The sequence below is a fragment of the Pipistrellus kuhlii genome, unplaced genomic scaffold (assembly GCF_014108245.1).
Source record: "Pipistrellus kuhlii isolate mPipKuh1 unplaced genomic scaffold, mPipKuh1.p scaffold_m20_p_15, whole genome shotgun sequence".
Taxonomy (NCBI): domain Eukaryota; kingdom Metazoa; phylum Chordata; class Mammalia; order Chiroptera; family Vespertilionidae; genus Pipistrellus; species Pipistrellus kuhlii.
The window spans coordinates 44,511,520-44,528,701 of record NW_023425460.1 but is presented as its reverse complement, the minus strand read 5'-3'; the positions used below and the strand labels follow the sequence as shown (position 1 = coordinate 44,528,701).

The 17,182-nt window shown below is 57.7% G+C and overlaps 1 protein-coding gene across 1 annotated transcript in view; it reads right to left on the bottom strand.

Annotated features, from left to right (window-relative positions):
* Positions 1-17,182, bottom strand: part of TCERG1L (transcription elongation regulator 1 like) — an 80,018-nt gene that overhangs the window by 7,874 nt on the left and 54,962 nt on the right. Inside the window, exons 5-9 of the mRNA XM_036437973.2 lie at positions 15,427-15,518; positions 12,566-12,654; positions 11,924-12,078; positions 6,888-6,957; positions 4,470-4,605 (exon numbers count right to left, since the gene is read on the bottom strand). Of these exons, the coding sequence (XP_036293866.2) occupies positions 4,470-4,605; positions 6,888-6,957; positions 11,924-12,078; positions 12,566-12,654; positions 15,427-15,518 (542 nt within the window). The remainder of the gene's footprint in view (positions 1-4,469; positions 4,606-6,887; positions 6,958-11,923; positions 12,079-12,565; positions 12,655-15,426; positions 15,519-17,182) is intronic.

Genomic DNA, 17,182 nt, shown 5'->3' with positions numbered 1-17,182 from the left:
GAAAGCCTCGGGTGGCCCAGGAGCCCTGGCAGGGGCCTGAAGAACGTTCCGGAACCTGCCTGAGATGGGTCTCCCAGGGACAGGGAAGTGGGGGTGTGCACCCTGGTCCCCATCCCTGCTGGGTTGAGCACGGCCCCCAGAGATATGCTTAATCCTGAGCTCAGAGGTGGGAGCGGTCAGCCTGTGGAAAGTCCCATGAGCCCGGGGGCGCCAGGTGAGGCAGTTTCCTGCAGGTAAAGCAGAGGGAAGCAAGGGGCCTGGGACACCCCGACGGCCACCCCTCATCTGCCGGTGCTCACAGTATTTCACTAATTCAGGGTTGTTGTTATTTTTTCTATTTTGATGGATAAATAAAATTTTAGGCTCTTATTCCACCATATACTTGGCTGACTTCATTGACTTGGGGGCTGTTCTCACACTCGGGGTCATTGAACCCCATCCTAGGAACCCGGGCCATCTCCGAGGCAGACCCTGTCCAGTGCTAACGGGGAGGGGACTGCTGAAGAGCTGCACCCCAAAGGCCAGGGCGGCCATCCGGGAAGGAGGAGCCACAGCAGAGAGGCCGGGAGGAAGCCACAATCTGAGGACAAGAACAAGCAGGTCCCCAAAACCACCAACAGTGAATGCCAAGCTCCTGGCCGCCCGGCACTGGCCGAGCCAGCCGGCCGCAGGGTCCCAGCACCTCCCTGTGCGAGCGAGCCTGCTTCACTACAAGCGGGGATGTGGGGTGAGGGCTCAAGGCTGCGGAGAGCACGCCCCCCAAGATCAGCCTAGAGTGGGGCGGGGGTGGAAGGGCTGCCACCTGAGCATCATTCAAAACAGCCAAACAGGAGATGCACTAAATAAAGGAAATGCAGGATTTTTGAGCCCACAATTGGTGCCTCAACAAAAAACATTTTCTAAAAATGTATGCTAATATTTGTAAATGATTAAAAGGAGGAAACAGTATCCAAGTGTATAAACTAGGTAAACTATTAATGTTTAATATCCTGTATATTTAGAACATGAATGTTCAGCTGCATTTAACTATAGCATAGTTCACTGTTCATTGTGCTGTGAGATCAAATGTTCATTCTTGATACTTTGAAAAACTCTGTTATTAAAAAAAGGCTGGGAGAAAATGTACCCAGTGAGTGTGCTGACTGTCTCCTAGGGTGGCATTTCAGGGGGACTTTTCTTATTTATACGCTTAATATTGTGCACATTCTCTATAATAAGCATGCGTTCCTTTATAGCATAACTTTATTAGCGGTGTTATGATGTGTCTTGTGAGATTCTGAAGCGTTGCCATAGGAACCCGAGGCAGATAAGCTTCCCACAGAGCAGAGAGGCGCCCCGCGGAGCAGACGTCATGGTGCCCACATCGCTCCCCTCCCTCATGCCCAGGGCCGCCTCCCTGCCCCCTGTCACCTGTACCGGAGGGCGGGTGCGCCCTCACAGCACGTGCGCTGGCCCTGTGCCACGACGGCCCCGGACGGCCATGCGGTTCACCCGTCACTCACAGGCAGGGCCCCCCTGCTGCTGGGGAGAAGGTGCCAGCTGCCCCGGCCCCCTAGGCCCCCACAATGAGCCTCTGCTTCATTTGTTCCAACTTCACCCCGACAGCCTCAGGCCAGTGGCTGTCTCAGTGCCGGTGGAGACTGGGGGACGTCCTCATCCTAACACACTCAAGAGCCAAACCCTGGGAGCCAAAGCCAGGGCCACCGAGCCTCCCAGAGGCTGCCCACGGCCGGGAAATGGGCCCAGCTCACCCACAGAGGGGCCCTGTGGGGACCCCATGCCCCTGCAGCCCTGAGTCTCCCAAGTGGCTCCCGAGAGGCCATTTCTTTCCTGGCTCCTGGGAAAGCCATGCTTCCTTCTCAAGTAAGGTGACCATATCATCCCGCTTTTGGCGGGACAGTCCAGATTTTTAACAATTTTTCCTGCGTCCCATGGGCGCTTTAAAAAAGTCCCGATTTTTGGAAAGATTGGAAAGATTCTTTCCAAAAATCGGGGCTTTTATAAAACGCCACAGGATGCAGGAAAAATTGTTAAAAGTCTGGACTGTCCCGCCGAAAGAGGGACGATATGGTCACCTTATTCCAAGGGACGCCCTGCAGAAGGAAGAAGGTCCCATAAATCGCTCTGAACACCTACGCAGGCAGGAGGAGATGAGCAGCAGGCGCTTCAATCACACTGGCCCTCTGGACGCCGAGGTTTACAAGGAGGCTGCAGTGTGGTTCGCGGGGAAACAAAATAAAGACAAAAGCTTCCCTGGAGCCATCCATTCCGTGCTACAAGCCACAACGCGAGGGCCCCGCCCCCAGCTCGAACCGGGCCCCTGTAAACTGGACACCCACAGGGCCTCGCCTCACCGCCGACAAAGGCGATGGAGCACCGTGTTAACCACGCAGCTCGTCAAACAGTGACCTTTCTGCGCCCCATTGTGAAGCAGCTAGAAATCTGACGGGCTCAGCTACCGCATCCTCACGGGCACGAGTCCCTTACGAAGCCCGCCGGCCTGTTTTACAGTCAGCGTCGTAAACAGCGGCCTTGCTCGGTGCCATCGGCAGTCACTCCCGCGGTCTTCGCTGCCCGGGGCTGCGGGGGGGCTTCCTCTGAGCCGCTCGGGGGGCCTGAGGTCTGGGCTCGGGCTCCATCGCAGCCTCTCTCCCAGGGAACCCACCCCCGGGCTGGGGCTCCCCTTCGCCGAGGCCCATGCTCACGGGGCGGATCTGAGGCCGAAAGGAGCCTCCCACCTGCGTGAGGCTGGGATGCTCTGGGAATCCCATTAGGAAAACCGCTCCACCAAGGCCCTGGGATCCATTCCCAGGTAAACGCCGGGAAGGGAGGGGGGGTCCCTCGGGCAGCCCTGAGCTCGTGCGGGTCAGTGTGATGCGGTGACGGTGAATCAGGGCTGGTGGGTTTCCAAAGCAAAGAGATGAAAGCGTGGGTCTTTGCTTTCCAAAGCAAAGAGATGAAAGCGTGGGAACCCATAGCCGTGGACACCCCACCTGGGTCAGGAAGCCCGGGTGTCCCTCGGGGAGGGGTGGACCCTGGCGCTGGCCGGGCGCCAGCAGGACTAACACAGACAGGAGCTTCCTGGACGTGACCTCCGTGCCTGGGGGGACGCGATGGAGCCTCGAGAAATGCCGAAGGCCCCTGCACTCCGGGAGCTGTGGCTCGCTCAGTGACTGGGCAACTGGAAGGGAGGCAGGGCATCAGACGGCGGCCGGGGCAGGGGCAGCGGGCAGGGCCAGGAAAGGGACCCCGTGCCAAGAGTGGAAGGAGGAGCGAGCAGGGTGGCCACCACAGCTGGTGACCCATAGTGACCTTGGGTACTAGCCTCCAGGTCCGTGAGGCCAGTCTGATGGCCCCAGCCGAGCAAATCCCCTGGGTGGCAAGGAGGCGTCTCGGTCTCCATGGGCCTCGAGCGGCTGACCTCCCCCGGGACTTCCTGAGAAAGGCGGGCAGATGGCTCAGGGGGAAGGGGCAGGACGCCAGGCGCACCCCACCCCGAGCCCCGCCCTCGCCCAGTTCTCTTCTTCCTGGTCGGAGGGGCCACACCCCTTTCTAAAATGAATGTGTAGCTTCTAGTTTTAAAGACACGTCCTTAAAAAACAAAGAGCGACCTCCTCACACCAGGACCTCCTCCCGCGTGCCCCTGGCACACCCTGTGGAACTGGGTGGCGTGCTCACTTAGGGAAACCCCTCGCACGTGGCTTTCTGTTCCCACGTCCCGGTTCCTTTCCAGCCCCCTGTGGCCCCGGCTGCGCTTTATTGGGGAGTGAATGGTTGGTAGAGGGAGCGAGGGGAACATTCCAAGTCCTGGTGCAAAGCTGGGTGGGTCTCCGGGGGCCGTGGCTGCGAGAACCCCCCTCTGATTCCTGGGAGCGGGGTCCTTGTGTTCCCTGGTGCCCGCGCTCCAGCCCGGCTCTGCAGGGCCCTGCTCAGACGGCCGTCTGGGGGCGCTCTCTTCCGAATGGTCCCGCACCCCTGTTCCCACTGCCCTTGCCCTGGGGTGCTGACTGTGGGGAACTTGCTTTGGAATCCCCACGGTCACCGACAGCGCTCACGGCAATGACCCTCGCCCTCGGGGTCCCAGCTGCCTGCGCGTTCAGTCCCATTGTGAAGAATTCCAACGGGCTCTCCTCCTGTTTCAGCGTGTCCTCTACCCACAGGCCAGAGCGGGACATCACAGGCCCTGGGAGGGGATCCATTATAACGTGTTTTCCCCCATTGAGTTCACATGGATGAGAAGCCAACCGCAATGAGGAAATCTTAGAAACCAAAAACAGTCCGGGGAACCCATAGCCGTGGACACCCCACCTGGGTCAGGAAGCCCGGGTGTCCCTCGGGGAGGGGTGGACCCTGGCGCTGGCCGGGCGCCAGCAGGACTAACACAGACAGGAGCTTCCTGGACGTGACCTCCGTGCCTGGGGGACGCGATCGGATCCCGGCCCCGACAGCCGCCCCGCGCGGGTGCTCACCCCTCTCTCCAGCAGCATGTCTCGGAAGTGGGTCACCCGTTCCTCCAGCGGCAGGAGGATCTGGGGCGGCAGCGTCCTGGCGCCCTTGTCCTCTCGCTCCGCCTCCTCGGGGCCCGGGCTCACGTGGCCTTCGGTCCTTCGGGGCAAAGACACAGAGGGTTAGACGCCCCCCATCTCGGCCTGCAAAGCCCTCGGAGGACCTCTTCATCAGCAAAGGCTCTTGTTCTCGGGAAACTCGTTTTAATCCGGGTGCGGCCACCCCCGCAGAGCTGGAGGCGTCTGCTCTCGCCACGCAAACCCTGTTGTTGCATTTCGGGCGGAAAGCTCAGACCGAAGCCCTAGCGGATGGGCAGCCGGAGGGGCTGGTGGAGGGGCACCGGAGGCCGGCAGCCGCGGGCCCACGGAGGAGGAAGCCGAGGGTCACCGCCTGACACAGCATCGGCTCACACCTGGCTCCGTTTTTCAGGGAGAGGCCTCGGGTCTGTACAAACGCATGGAGGACGGTTATGGCGAAACCGTTTTGTCTCCCTTTAGGGTATGTATGGCCTGTGTAGTCCTGAGTTCTAACCCAAAACAGAGACTTCAGTGGCAACAGGGAGACCGGGACCCTAGGGTTTGGTGGGTAAAGTCCCTCACGCAGTCACATTTGTTGTTGTTGTTAATCCTCACTTGAGGATATTTTTCCATTTTTTGTTTTGTTTTGTTTTGTTTTTTAGTGTTTTTGGTTTTTTTTTAGAGAGAGTAGAATAGAGGGGGAAAGACAGAGACACATCGATTGGTTGCCTCCCACATTTGCCTTGCCAGGACCAGGGATGGAGCCTGCAACCTAAGTACGCGCCCTTGACTAGAATCGACCCTAGGACCTGTCAGCCCCAGGCGCTCTATCCACTGAGCCAAACCGGCCAGGGTGTGTCCGGACTTTCTGAGGTACGTCTAACACAGGGCTGGCCCCGGGCGACCTGCTCCTGGGACGCCGGGCAGTGTCCGGAGACATCTGTGGTTGCCACACTGGGGAGGTGCTCCCAGCTCCCAGGAGGGGCGGTCAGGAGTGCCACTGACCCTGCGATGCACAAGACAGCCCTCCTGGGGGTCAGTGTGCCCTCCTGGGGGACAGTGTGCCCTCCTGGGGGACGGTGTACCCTCCTGGGGGTCGGTGTGCCCTCCTGGGGACTCTCAGGGCACCGGGGAGTCTGCATGCTGCATTTGGGGAGGACGAGATGGGGGCGTTCAAGGTCATAAGGTCAATTAGTGGCCAGGACCAGGTGCGCCCCCCGCTCCCGACACCCTCCAAGTTCATGGCCTTCCTACCCTATCCATGCAGGGCATTGTGAGCATCCATTAGACCAAGGGCAGGGGGAGAGGGGAGGCTCACAAGGGTTTTCACGCACGAGGGGAGCGATAGGGAAGAATCCTACTAATGCAAAATGTGCCAAGAAAAGAAACGATTGCTCAGCCCATTAGGAAATCTTATTTATACACCAACTATTCCGGGAGAGCGTACAAGCTTTGCTTCCCAGGCGATTGTGCGGAATTTTGAAAAAAGAAAATTACCAGTGGATTTGCAATTGTGTATTCCAACGAGTATAATTAGGATTTCTCCATAATCGATTTCCATTGGTTAAAAATAGAAGAGTGGAGACAAGACTCGTATGGTTGTAACTTGAAACGAGATGAATAGGGGCGCCAGGAGCTTGGCCTCCCGCTCAAGCTCACCCACTGAAACGTGTGGCTCAGAAGCTGGGGGCCTCGCGGCCGAGCTCTCGGTTCAGTCAGAATGGGCCAAAGGCAAATGCGAACTTGCTGAATAGATTTTAATATTCTTGTGGCTGAGTGACTTTGGTGCCATCCACTAAATGTAAGTTCGGATAGTTTTCATAAAGCTAGTTCTGGCCATCCTGGTCCTCAGGGGAGCAGTGACGTCCCCCAGGCCACACAGCCTGGGTACCCGCTCCATCCTGGCCGAGGGGGGTGGGAACGGTCTCTCCTGGGGAAAGGGCTTCCCTGAGCCCCCATTCCCCAGGGTGACAGGAAGCCCCATGTGGTCAGCTCACTCAGGCGCCACCTCAAGCTCCTGCCGCCTCCTTGGACAAATGGAAACCCCAAGATGGAGGGGAACTGCTTTGCCTCAAATCCCAAAGCAAGCGAGGCAGAGCCTGAATGCCCACCCAGAGCTGTCAGACCCCAAACCCACCCCTTCCCCAGCGCAGGGCACCGCCCAGCCCCTGGATGCCCCCGTCCACTCCTCCAGGCTCCAGAGGCCAGGGCCCCTGAGACTCCTGCCCCCTCATGTCATCGCTGAGAGGACCCTTAAACCTCCCGCCTTCTGGTTAGTGTGGAACCCCCGCTTTGCTCGGCCAACAGACCCCACGGTCCCTTTCCTTCTCCGCGGAGGGAGGGGAGGGAGGACGGGACCCCTACCGGTTCCTCTTGGTCTTCACGCTCGGGTCTTCTCGGCCGTCCTCGGAGCCCGCCCCGTCGCCGTGCTCGCCTGGAAGAAAGGCGCGTCAGGACGGAGGACGTCAGCACCCTGCCCGGCAAACCTCCAGCGGCTTCCCTGCAGCCTCATCGGCAAACTGGGCAGATCCCCTCCGTGAGGACCTCCAGCCCTGCCGCCAGGTTCTCCGGGAGCGCGTCCTTTCATGCCGCCGAAGAGAAACCCCCTCCCTTCGTGGGACAAGTGGTCCCAGCCCGCCCCCGGGGCAGCAGGCCCTCCGAGGGGCCGGGGGACGGAGATGAAGGTGCGTGTCCACCCCCTCACCCCTGCCCTTCCATTCCACGTCTGCCTGGCATCCCTGTGCGTGAACCCCCAATCCCGGCCCCTCCGCTTGCCTACCGCGATGGACGGATACTCAGATTTCTCCCGCAGGCCGCCTGTCCCTCCTGCTGGCTCCGCGTCCACCTCAAAGAGCCAGGCTGACTGTGAAGACAGCACCCCTCCTCCCACCCAAGAAGGTCGGCTCCCTAAATGTCTGAGGAGCTTTGGGAATGGCAAAGTGAAACGGGCTGAGACTGGTTTGGCTCAGTGGATAGAGCGTCGGCCTGTGGACTGAAAGGTCCCAGGTTCGATTCCGGTCAAGGGCATGTACATTGGTTGCTGGCACATCCCTGGTAGGGGGTGTGCAGGAGGCAGCTGGTCAATGTTTCTCTCTCATTGATGTTTCTAGCTCTCTATCCCTCTCCCTTCCTCTCTGTAAAAAATCAATAAAATATATATATTTTTTAAAAAGTGAAATGGTGCCTGGATGTTTTATATTTGCCTCAAGAAGGAAGAGAGGACAAATGAACATTAGGACTTCCGTGTTGTGTTTTGAGTTATCGCATCCCGTCCTGTCTACAAAGCACCCACCTGTGTCCCCTGCTTCTGGGGAGAAAGAGAGGCAGGCAATGGCCCCAGATGGAACCCAAGGTAACTCCTACCTGTGGGCTCATGGGACGATCTGAGCACCGTTAAGGTGGGCGAGGCTGAGCGATGGCCTTTGGCCGGTTAAAGGCATTCAGTGCATTTGTGGCTTGTGAGCGTGTGGACTTACGGCGGGCTTATGGGGATGGAACCGGTATAGGCCGAGGAGCATCTGTACCCTCCACACGGAAGAGGCCGTAATAGCCGAGCACCCCGCCACGGGAACGGATGTGTGTGAGGGCTGGCGCCTTCCATTTCACTTTCGCTCCCAAGCATTTATTCTCAGCTAACAGCACGGCTGCGAGAGCCATAAAAAATCTGGATGCTCTGCGAGATAATTAGAAAATAATTCAGGCCTTCGCCTTAATCTTTCAGCCCTGCTCGCAGAGAGAAAAAAAGGGCCCTTTCCTGACCTGCTGAATGATGGGCAGCTCAGTTTTGCGGGCAGCTCTGTCTGCTGCACCCCGGGCTGCCACACAACACACTCTCAGCTCCCACTTCAATGCCTGCTGAAAACCACGATGCATGCATACACCCACACACACAAAAACACACACACGTGCATGCCCATGTGCACACACATGCACACATGCCTGCACACACACAGGCATACACATGCCTGCACACACACCTCTAAACCTAATAGCAGCTAAATGTGGCAGTTGTTTTATAGAATTCGTTTATTTTGCTTCCTCTTGAAAAATAGTGGCCATCAACTGGAATGCTGGATTGTTCCATCTCAGACCAGAAATAGGCATTACTACATTCAGATCTATAATAGTTAGCAAAGTCTCCACCAATCACAATCGCTCCTGGAGCTGGTTCTTATCGTCATTAGGGTCGAATGGTCTAATGAGTCCTGATGGATGACCAGCCAGGGCACAGGCTGACGGCTGAAGGACACCAGCGCTGCTTGGTAATCCCTGCTTATCCTCCAGAGCGCCTCCTGCCTTCATTCCGCCGTCGGCAAAGCAAGGTGGGTGGGTCTCCGGGAATTAGAAGCTGTGCATTCAAAGGTCAGTTCTACCCGGCAACAGGAAGTGGAGAATCGAGGTCACTGGCGTAGCTTTAAGATTCAGGTTTTAAAAATTACTGGTTTAAGAACATCTCTCTTAAAAGAGAAAGCAAGGGTAAAACTTTCGTGACGACACGTAACTGTATTATCACCTATCTATCTAGGCAGAGTAGTTAGAGCCACGGGAACAAGTGGATGGAAGACAGAAACACCTTAATACATTGAAGCTGGGTTCACTGGTTGTTCCCGGTGGTGTTTGTGGGATCTGAGGCTCCCTTCTCCCCCTTTTTTAGTATACAATGAGACGAGTAGTCTAGAGCAGTGGTCAGCAAACTGCGGCTCAAGAGCCACATGCGGTTCTTTGCCCCCTTAAGTGTGGCTCTTCCATAAAATACCACGTACCCTAATTAAGTTAATAACAATGTGCCTACCTATATAGTTTAAGTTTAAAACATTTGGCTCTCAAAAGAAATTTCATTTGTTGTACTGTTGATATTTGGCTCTGTGGACTAATGAGTTTGCCGACCACTGGTCCAGAGTGAAATGGAGCGCTGACCCAGGACCCGGTGATTCAGGTCCCTGTCATGACGTTCCTGAAACCAGGAGGCTCCCTGTGGAGACACCTCCACAACGAACCGGAAATCTCAGCCAGGGCCTGCCTGGCGGTTACGGCATCAATCCAAACACCACGAACAGCCACTCACAGGAGCCAGCTGAGCTTTTAAACCGCAGCCAGCCAGCCATTCCCTCTGGGCATCCACCCCTCGCCCACCCGAGTCCTTCCCTGCGGGCGAGGCACTCCTAACCACTTCTGGTCCGGTGCTCCCCAATGAGAATCACTTTGGGGCAAATAAACTGTGGAAATGTGCAGCGTGCCTCAGTTTATCTTTTACCACCGTCCCTCCCCCCTCTGCAGTCCTCCTGAGTGTTGAACTGGCAAGCGCCTCAGTGGGACGTGCTTCGGGTTCAGCTGGCCCTGGCCTGGTTTGTTCCAAATGAGAGAAGCAGGAGTGACTACGCGTGGACTGCTAATGAGCCAGCTGCCTCCTCGTGGAAAATAAATAAATAAGCAAAAGCAGCACCCAATTATCTGCAAGAATGCAGGCTAAACAAGAAGCCAGGAGCCTGCCTGCATGATCTGCCTTCCACCAGCAAATAAGACCACTCCCATGATGCACCTAAGGTTTCTCATGGCTGCGTGGTCTCCTGACATTCCACAGCGTGCGGAGTTCTCCAGCACCGGGGGATGGGCCTCAAGACACAGCCTTCCACCAGGGTCTCTGCTGCAGCCCTCAGCTGAGGATATGCAGCATGGTAAATATCCCTCTAAAAATGGGTGCCAGGCCCTGGCTGGTTTGGCTCGGTGGATAGAGTGGTGGCCTTCGGATTGAAGGGTCCCAGGTTTGATCCCAGTCAAGGGCGCATGTCCTGGTTGTAGGCTCCATCCCCAGTGGGGGGTGTACAGGAGGCAGCAGGTCAATGATTCTCGCTCATCATTGATCTTTCTATCTCCCTCCCTCTCATCATTGATCTTCCTACCTCTCTCCCTTTCTTTCTGAAATCAACAAAAATGAACATTTTAAAAACGGATACCTGTTTATCAAAGGAGAAAACAATCCTTGACCCAATTTCCATTGCGCCTACAATCAGCTGGGGGGAGGGGGCCAGGGCTCATCACCCCAACGTGGGCCTCTTTAGGATATGAAACGTTTTAATTTTTAAGAAACAGAAGAGGCAGAAAGAATTCTTCCCCCACTCCCCCTCCGATATTTAGATCGAGGCTCTGTCCAGGAAGGCAGCTACATCCTCTTAACCACAGGTGCTAAGAACTAAGTGTCACAGACAGAGGCGCCCGGCCAGGCCTCGTGGTGACTGAGGGGCCAACGACACGCAGTTACCAAATGCTGGTTTTTCCGTGCCCACGTGAGTGCCTCCTGTCCTTTGAAGTCCCAACCACAACCCCACCCACCACCCTTCCTCTCCAGCTACAAATGGCGTGTAAACCTCCTCAGCCTGACCTGTCCTCGGGCCCCACATTCTTAGGGGACCCCACATGAACATCCACGAGAAATTTGGGACATTCTCTCCTGTTCGTCTGCCTCATGCTCATCAGATTGTTAGCCCGGCCAGAACTTAGCGAGGTGGGAGGAAAATCGTTTTCTCCTCCCCCACACGACTGAGGCTTCACAGATTCAGTTCATTGGGGACCCAGAAGGCGCCTCTTTTCGCATCCGTGGGCTCCAGCAATCTGGAGGACGTTCTCATTACATTAAGAGAAACAAACATATTAGATTTGTCATCGCTTCATCCGGAAAGATGACCGCTGGCTTCCCGGGAGCAGTGGCTTCCACTCGGCGCTGCGAGAATGTCAGGCTTGTAGGAACCCCTCTCTGACGTCAGACAAAGGCCTCTGGGTTTGACGGAAAGAGCAGGCCACTGCCGTCTGTGAGCCCCGGACCAGCAGAGACAGAACTGCCATTGCCAACCCAACGAAACACCCACAAAATCAAACAAGACCCCCTCCTTCACGGGGCCAAGTGTCTGTTTGTCACGTCAGCCCAGAGCTGACCTCAAGTGCCCCCACCATGTGGCCCAGGAACTGAGGGAGGGGCTCACCCACACAGAGCTGGTAGGAATCGTGGGTGGTCTAACCGGGAAGATCCAGACTGAAGATGCGGAATGTTGTCCCCCGGTTCTGGGACCGACCGCTGGCCCCCTGCCCTACCCCCGGCCCCTCGCCAAGCACGTGGGCTCTCCAGGGGGGTCCGAGAGCCACTGAGACAACGAAATGCTGCCTGATGCCTCCCGTGGAGCGGCGGAGGGATGAAAGGCCTGCTCTGGGTTAAATACTAACACAGGGAGAAAGCCAGATGTTTCTGCAGAAAGTGGCCCAAGAGCACCATTATAGATTCTGAGCACAAAGCACGCTTCCTTCCAAGTCAGCGTCCCCCACCACCAGGATCGGCACCTCCCCGCCCGCTCCCTGGGACGCCCGGCCCGGACGCGCACACACGGGGCCCGCGGGCGGCCCGCGCTCACCGGCCGCGGCCTCCAGCTTGCGCTTGTGCGGCGGGTCCTGGAGGATCCTGTCGAGGTCGCCACGGTGCTCCAGGTCCTCGGGCTTCTCCCACACGGACAGCTGCATCGTGGGGTTGAAGAAGAAAACCCGGTCATCGCCCGTCCAGACCACGCACCTGTGCCAACGGAAAAGCCCTCCTGAGTGACAGGCGTTCACGTAGGGCGTGGGGGGTTTGCGGGTCGCCCCCGAAGTCCTCCCGGGGGTCTGGTTTCCAGAGAAAAGGGACCGCCTCGCCTCCGGCCAGAGCGCATCCAGGGAAAAACCTGGCTGTCCCACGGGCCTCTGCTGAGGACACTAGCCTGGCCTCCAAGGTCCTCCCTGCCGCCTGCCCTCTCCCTGAAGAACCGGGGGTGCTAAGACACCAGGAAGCACCCCCAATTCTTCAGGGAGAAAGGCTCCCAACCGTGAGGCCCCGACGTTCCCTACCAGGTGGACATGCACCAGCGTTCTTACTACTTTAATACCCATTGGCAGAACCGCACCTGCCCTGCCAGGAGCTGCCGGTCCCTGTGTGAGCCCAGCCTCTCCTGAGCAGCGTGCCTCTCTCCCTGGTGACAAGGCAAGGCGCTGGCCCCTTGCTCTCAGGGCTCGGGGCCTCTTACCAGGGGGAGCCGGGCACCGGCGTGGAGGCCACTGGTCTGCTGCCTTTGGCCGCGCTGTCCTCTCCCGTCACCAGGATCGGCGGGGGCTCCTTTCGGCGGGAAGAGAAGGAGAGCGCCGTTTTATGCTTTTATTCAAACACTCAACTTCAATGGCAGGCGAGTAAAGAATAACAAGTCTCCTGCAGACAGACCTGCCCACCGTGCCTGCGAGATAATGACCTGCTCTGAGCAGCGCAGCCGGCGGGGCCAGGCAATTAGGCTGCGAAGATGGAATTCGCGACACCACGGAGCGTGGGGAGCGGCTCAGACACTTCGTCCTTAATTATCCCGAAGGAGCCACGCGTCTGCTCCCGCAGGGGCGAGGCGGGCCGAGCAGCCAGAGGTGGCTCCCGGGCGCCGGCAGTTCTCGGCGGCAGACAAGCCCGCGGGATTCATCTCCGGAAACAGGGTGACCCGGCGGCTGGAGTCACCGTGCCACCAACACACTGCGATCAGAGACAGAGAAACCGAAAGCGGCGAGAGGCCCTGGTGCAGCTGGGGCTGGCCCATCCCCGACCCTGGAGGGCAGGAGGCGGCGACAAGCCCCGTCCTTGCAGACCGTCCCCTCCTGGAGCTCCCCCTGCGGCCAGAGGTCAAGGGGCGGGGAGTGTGCAGGTGGCTTGTGCACAGCCGGGTTTGAAAAACACCATGCTTCTGTATCTCTATTCACAAAATAAAAAAGAGGCCGTGAACACCTAGAAGAAAAGGGAGATTTATTTTCCCTAAATTTAAAAAGAAAAAGAAGGCCAGCGGGCGTGGCTAGCATCGACCTAGGAGCCAGGAGGTCATGGCTAGCGTCCTGGTCAGGGCACATGCCCGGGTCTCAGGCTCGATCCCCGGGGTGGGCGTGCAGGAGAGCCAACCAGTGATTCTCCCCCATCACTGATGTGTCCTCTCCCTTCCTCTCTGAAACCAATTTTAAAAAACAATTTTTTTAAAGGAAAACCCAGGTGTCTGTAAGACCCAAAGGTGAGATAAATCTCCAACCAACTGCGCTCTGTCCACCCGTGGGCGACAGAGAGAGGCTGTGGCCTGTGGACACCGTTCACCCGTGAGCTGAGGACCGAGAGGGCTCCTGTCATCTGGACCAGATGGCCGAGGAGGGACGAGAAGCCCTGAGGTGAAAGTGTTCCTGAGTGGCCTCCCGGACGGGCACACCAGGCGGGGCTGTCTGCTAACCGCCCGGCAAGTCACCCCGGAGAGGAGGGTCCTCCAGGCAGGCACGCGCCTCGGTGCCGTCCTGGGTCTCCCCTCGCCCCTCCATTCTTCGCGACAAGTAACTACCCCACGGAAACGCCTTGTCACGCAGGTGGCTGCCCCTCGTGTACAAGCGTCAGAGCAATCTTTCTGGGAACTCTGGGGCGGAAGAACACGCCTTCGCTTCCTATGATCCAAGGGGGCCGAGAAGCAGGACTCACAGGACAGAGGGTGTTCTGAAGGGGTCGCATGGGAAATACATTAAGACGGGCGTTTATATCACTAATCCAATTAGAAAAGCGAGGGGAAGGTTCCATTAGGGGGCTAATTGAACAGTCGCAGCCCGATGAGGGGCTGCGGGGTGGTAGACGATCCTGCTGATTACTCGGGGAAACACGGGGGCCGTGATTTGGGAGGGGCGGACACTGAGGTTCGGGGCGCTGGGACCGTGAGCCGCTAATTGCCGAGGCCCGCGCCTTCCCGAGCCCGCGCAGGTGACGGCTTCCCGTTGGTGATGAAAAATGGCTAATCACGGCGTGAGGCTCCCCTTCCACGCCGAGGCAATAAAAGTGAATTAGGCACGCAGAGCGGAGTGATAAAGGAAGTAGTTAAGGCCCTAGAAAGACTGATTAATAAACGTCACCCCGTACAGCTCGGCTCTCTCCGAGCGAAACCCTTCGCGGAGGAACAAAACGTTCATGTGCACCGACATCCGGGATCCGTTCACGCCGGCTCCTGGGCGCTGAGACGGGGCGGAGGCCGGGGACACCGAGGTGGTGCCTGGAACGCCAAGCCGCCGGCATGAAAACCAGCGAACGGGGCCGTCACAGGCCGAGGCAGAGACCGCCGACCAGAGCCGAGTGAGAGGGAGTGTGAGCGAGGCACTGGGCGACCAGGGGCCTCCATCTACAGGTCGGGACCACATGAGCCCCAATTGGGATTGTCAAATGCAGCCACGACAGCGGAGCTCTGGGCTTCTTCACGTGGCAGCAGCGTGCCCCAGGTATTCGTGGTTGGCCCTGAACATGCCACTTGGCCATCGGGCAAAGAGAAGGCCCAAGACCAGAACATGTTAAAAAAAAAAAATGTGTGTTGCCAAAACCGGTTTGGCTCAGCGGATAGAGCGTCGGGCGTCGGCCTGCGGACTGAAAGGTCCCGGGTTCGATTCTGGTCAAGGGCATGTACCTTGATTGCAGGCACATCCCCAGTGGGGGATGTGCAGGAGGCAGCTGGTTGATGTTTCTCTCTCATCGATGTTTCTGGCTCTCTATCTCTCTCCCTTCCTCTCTGTAAAAAAAAAAAAAAAAAAATCAATAAAGTATATATTTTAAAAAAATGTGTGTTGGTGTCTACAAACACCAACCCAGCCTTGCCCAAGGGGTGCCTGCTGCAGCCCAGCCACTCTGTGGGCACAGCTTCCCCTGAAATTGGGGGACAAGGACATGGGATGGAGGGTCACACCCAGCGAGCTCTGCTCTCCCCTGGCTCTTTCCCTGCAGTGTCTGGGGGTGATCGTCGTGCACAGGGACTGGCCGACCATCCACGCGCGCCGCCCCATGGGGAAGCCGGTGGGAAGGGTGTGCAGCCCAGGCTCCCCGCCCGGGATCTCACATCCTCAAACCTACCTTGTGTCCTTCGTCCCCGGCCGGGCTCCTCCTCTCCGCGCGCAGCATCAGGGCAGGAGGGCGGGGCGTGCGGACCCGGGCCCTGCTCTTCTCTGCGGGATCAAAACAGTCGGCATTAGCATCCCATGGTCACGTCGGTTTGGTCTAAACAAGGATGTGTTTAACATTCAAAGAGTGGCTTTTTTAAAATTACTGGAACAAAGAACTGTTGCAGACAAGTCTAAATGGGTCTAACTTGTCTAAACGATGCCCGGCCGGTGTGGCTCAGTTGTCACGGTTCGATTCCCAGGCAGAGTGCATGCCCGGGTTTCCGGCTCCATCCCAGTGTGGGATGTGCAGGATGCAGCTGGTCAGTGATGTTTCTCTCTCATCACTGATGTTTCTATCTCTCCCACTCTGAAATCAATAACAACATAAAATTTTTTAAGAAAAGAAAACAAGGCATGAGAAATATATCAGCATCTCCTAATTCGAAGAGTGATTCTGAAATTCAATCTAATTTCAGTTCAGTAATATTAACATCTCTGGGCCTCAGTTTCCTCATAAAACAATCTCCTAAATTCCTTCCCATTCTGGGGTTCCGTGAGTGCACAGGACACCTGGAACTGTTTATAGCCCAAAGCCACACAAGACAGACATGGTGACCTCGGAGGGCCGGCGAGAACATTCTTCGGGCGCTCACTCCCTACTCCAGGACACGGACTAGCCCCCAGGAGCAGGCAGGAGAGAGAATCACCTTCCTGTTCTGAAAGCTACGTGGCCTTTGGCAGACCGTCCCTTCGGAACCAGCCTTCTCCGGAGAATTAGACCAAGAGGACCCCGACCCACAGACGGTTCACACCGCGCCCTGGAGGTGCCGTCGCTCGGAGGGGCAGTGGGACGAGGAGGCCCTGGCTCTGGCAGACCACTGGCTCTTTCGGGAAGGGTTTACGAAGAAAATCCACAGCGACACCAGTGCGCCTGGCCTCGGCCCACAGCCAATGGAAGGCCAATGAGCTCAGCAGACGGGTCATTGCTGGGGACCCATGCAGGGATAAGATGACTCTCCTGTGACCTCGGTTCTTGGAGGGGCCCGAGGAGGATGTGGGGGAGCCCCTGGGGCGCATTTCCCATTGGCCACAATCCAGGGGCCCCGTTCGTATGTGCGCATGGTCTCCCCTCCAATGACACATGACGAACTGTCCACCTACAGAGATGTCTGAAGGAGAAGAAGGGCCCAGCATTCTCGCCGTGAGCACCACCTTAGAGTAATTTCCGGAAGGCCCGGTGAGCAGCACAACCGCCTCACTCACACGAAAGGAAAACAGACACGGGCGCTGCGCTCGGGGCGAGAGGCCGCCTCCAGGGAGGGCTGCGATGATCTGTCCGTGTAGGCAGCACGGGCTCCTCCGAGAGCCGAGATAACAAGGGGAAATGCCGTTTATGCTGGAGGTAATGGAGATGACACACTCAGGCCCACTGTCCGCGGCCGTAAATGAGGCTTGAAGAACGCATTGAGTCTCAGGCCCCTGGACGCGCTGAAGCCTGGAGGGGACAGGGTCCCGGGAAAGCGGCCGGAGCCCAGCCTTCACGCTGCCCGAGGGGAAATGCACAGGCCGCGGCCCAGGTGCCAGTGGAGGGCAGAGGCTAGGAAGACCCAGGCAGCCCCGGAGAAGCCGGGGGGTGGGGGAGGGATTGATGGGGTGCTGGGGGGCCCTGGCTGCAGCTGGGTGAGGGGACCCGGCACAGAGCCCAGACTCCCCGTCCTTGGACATGG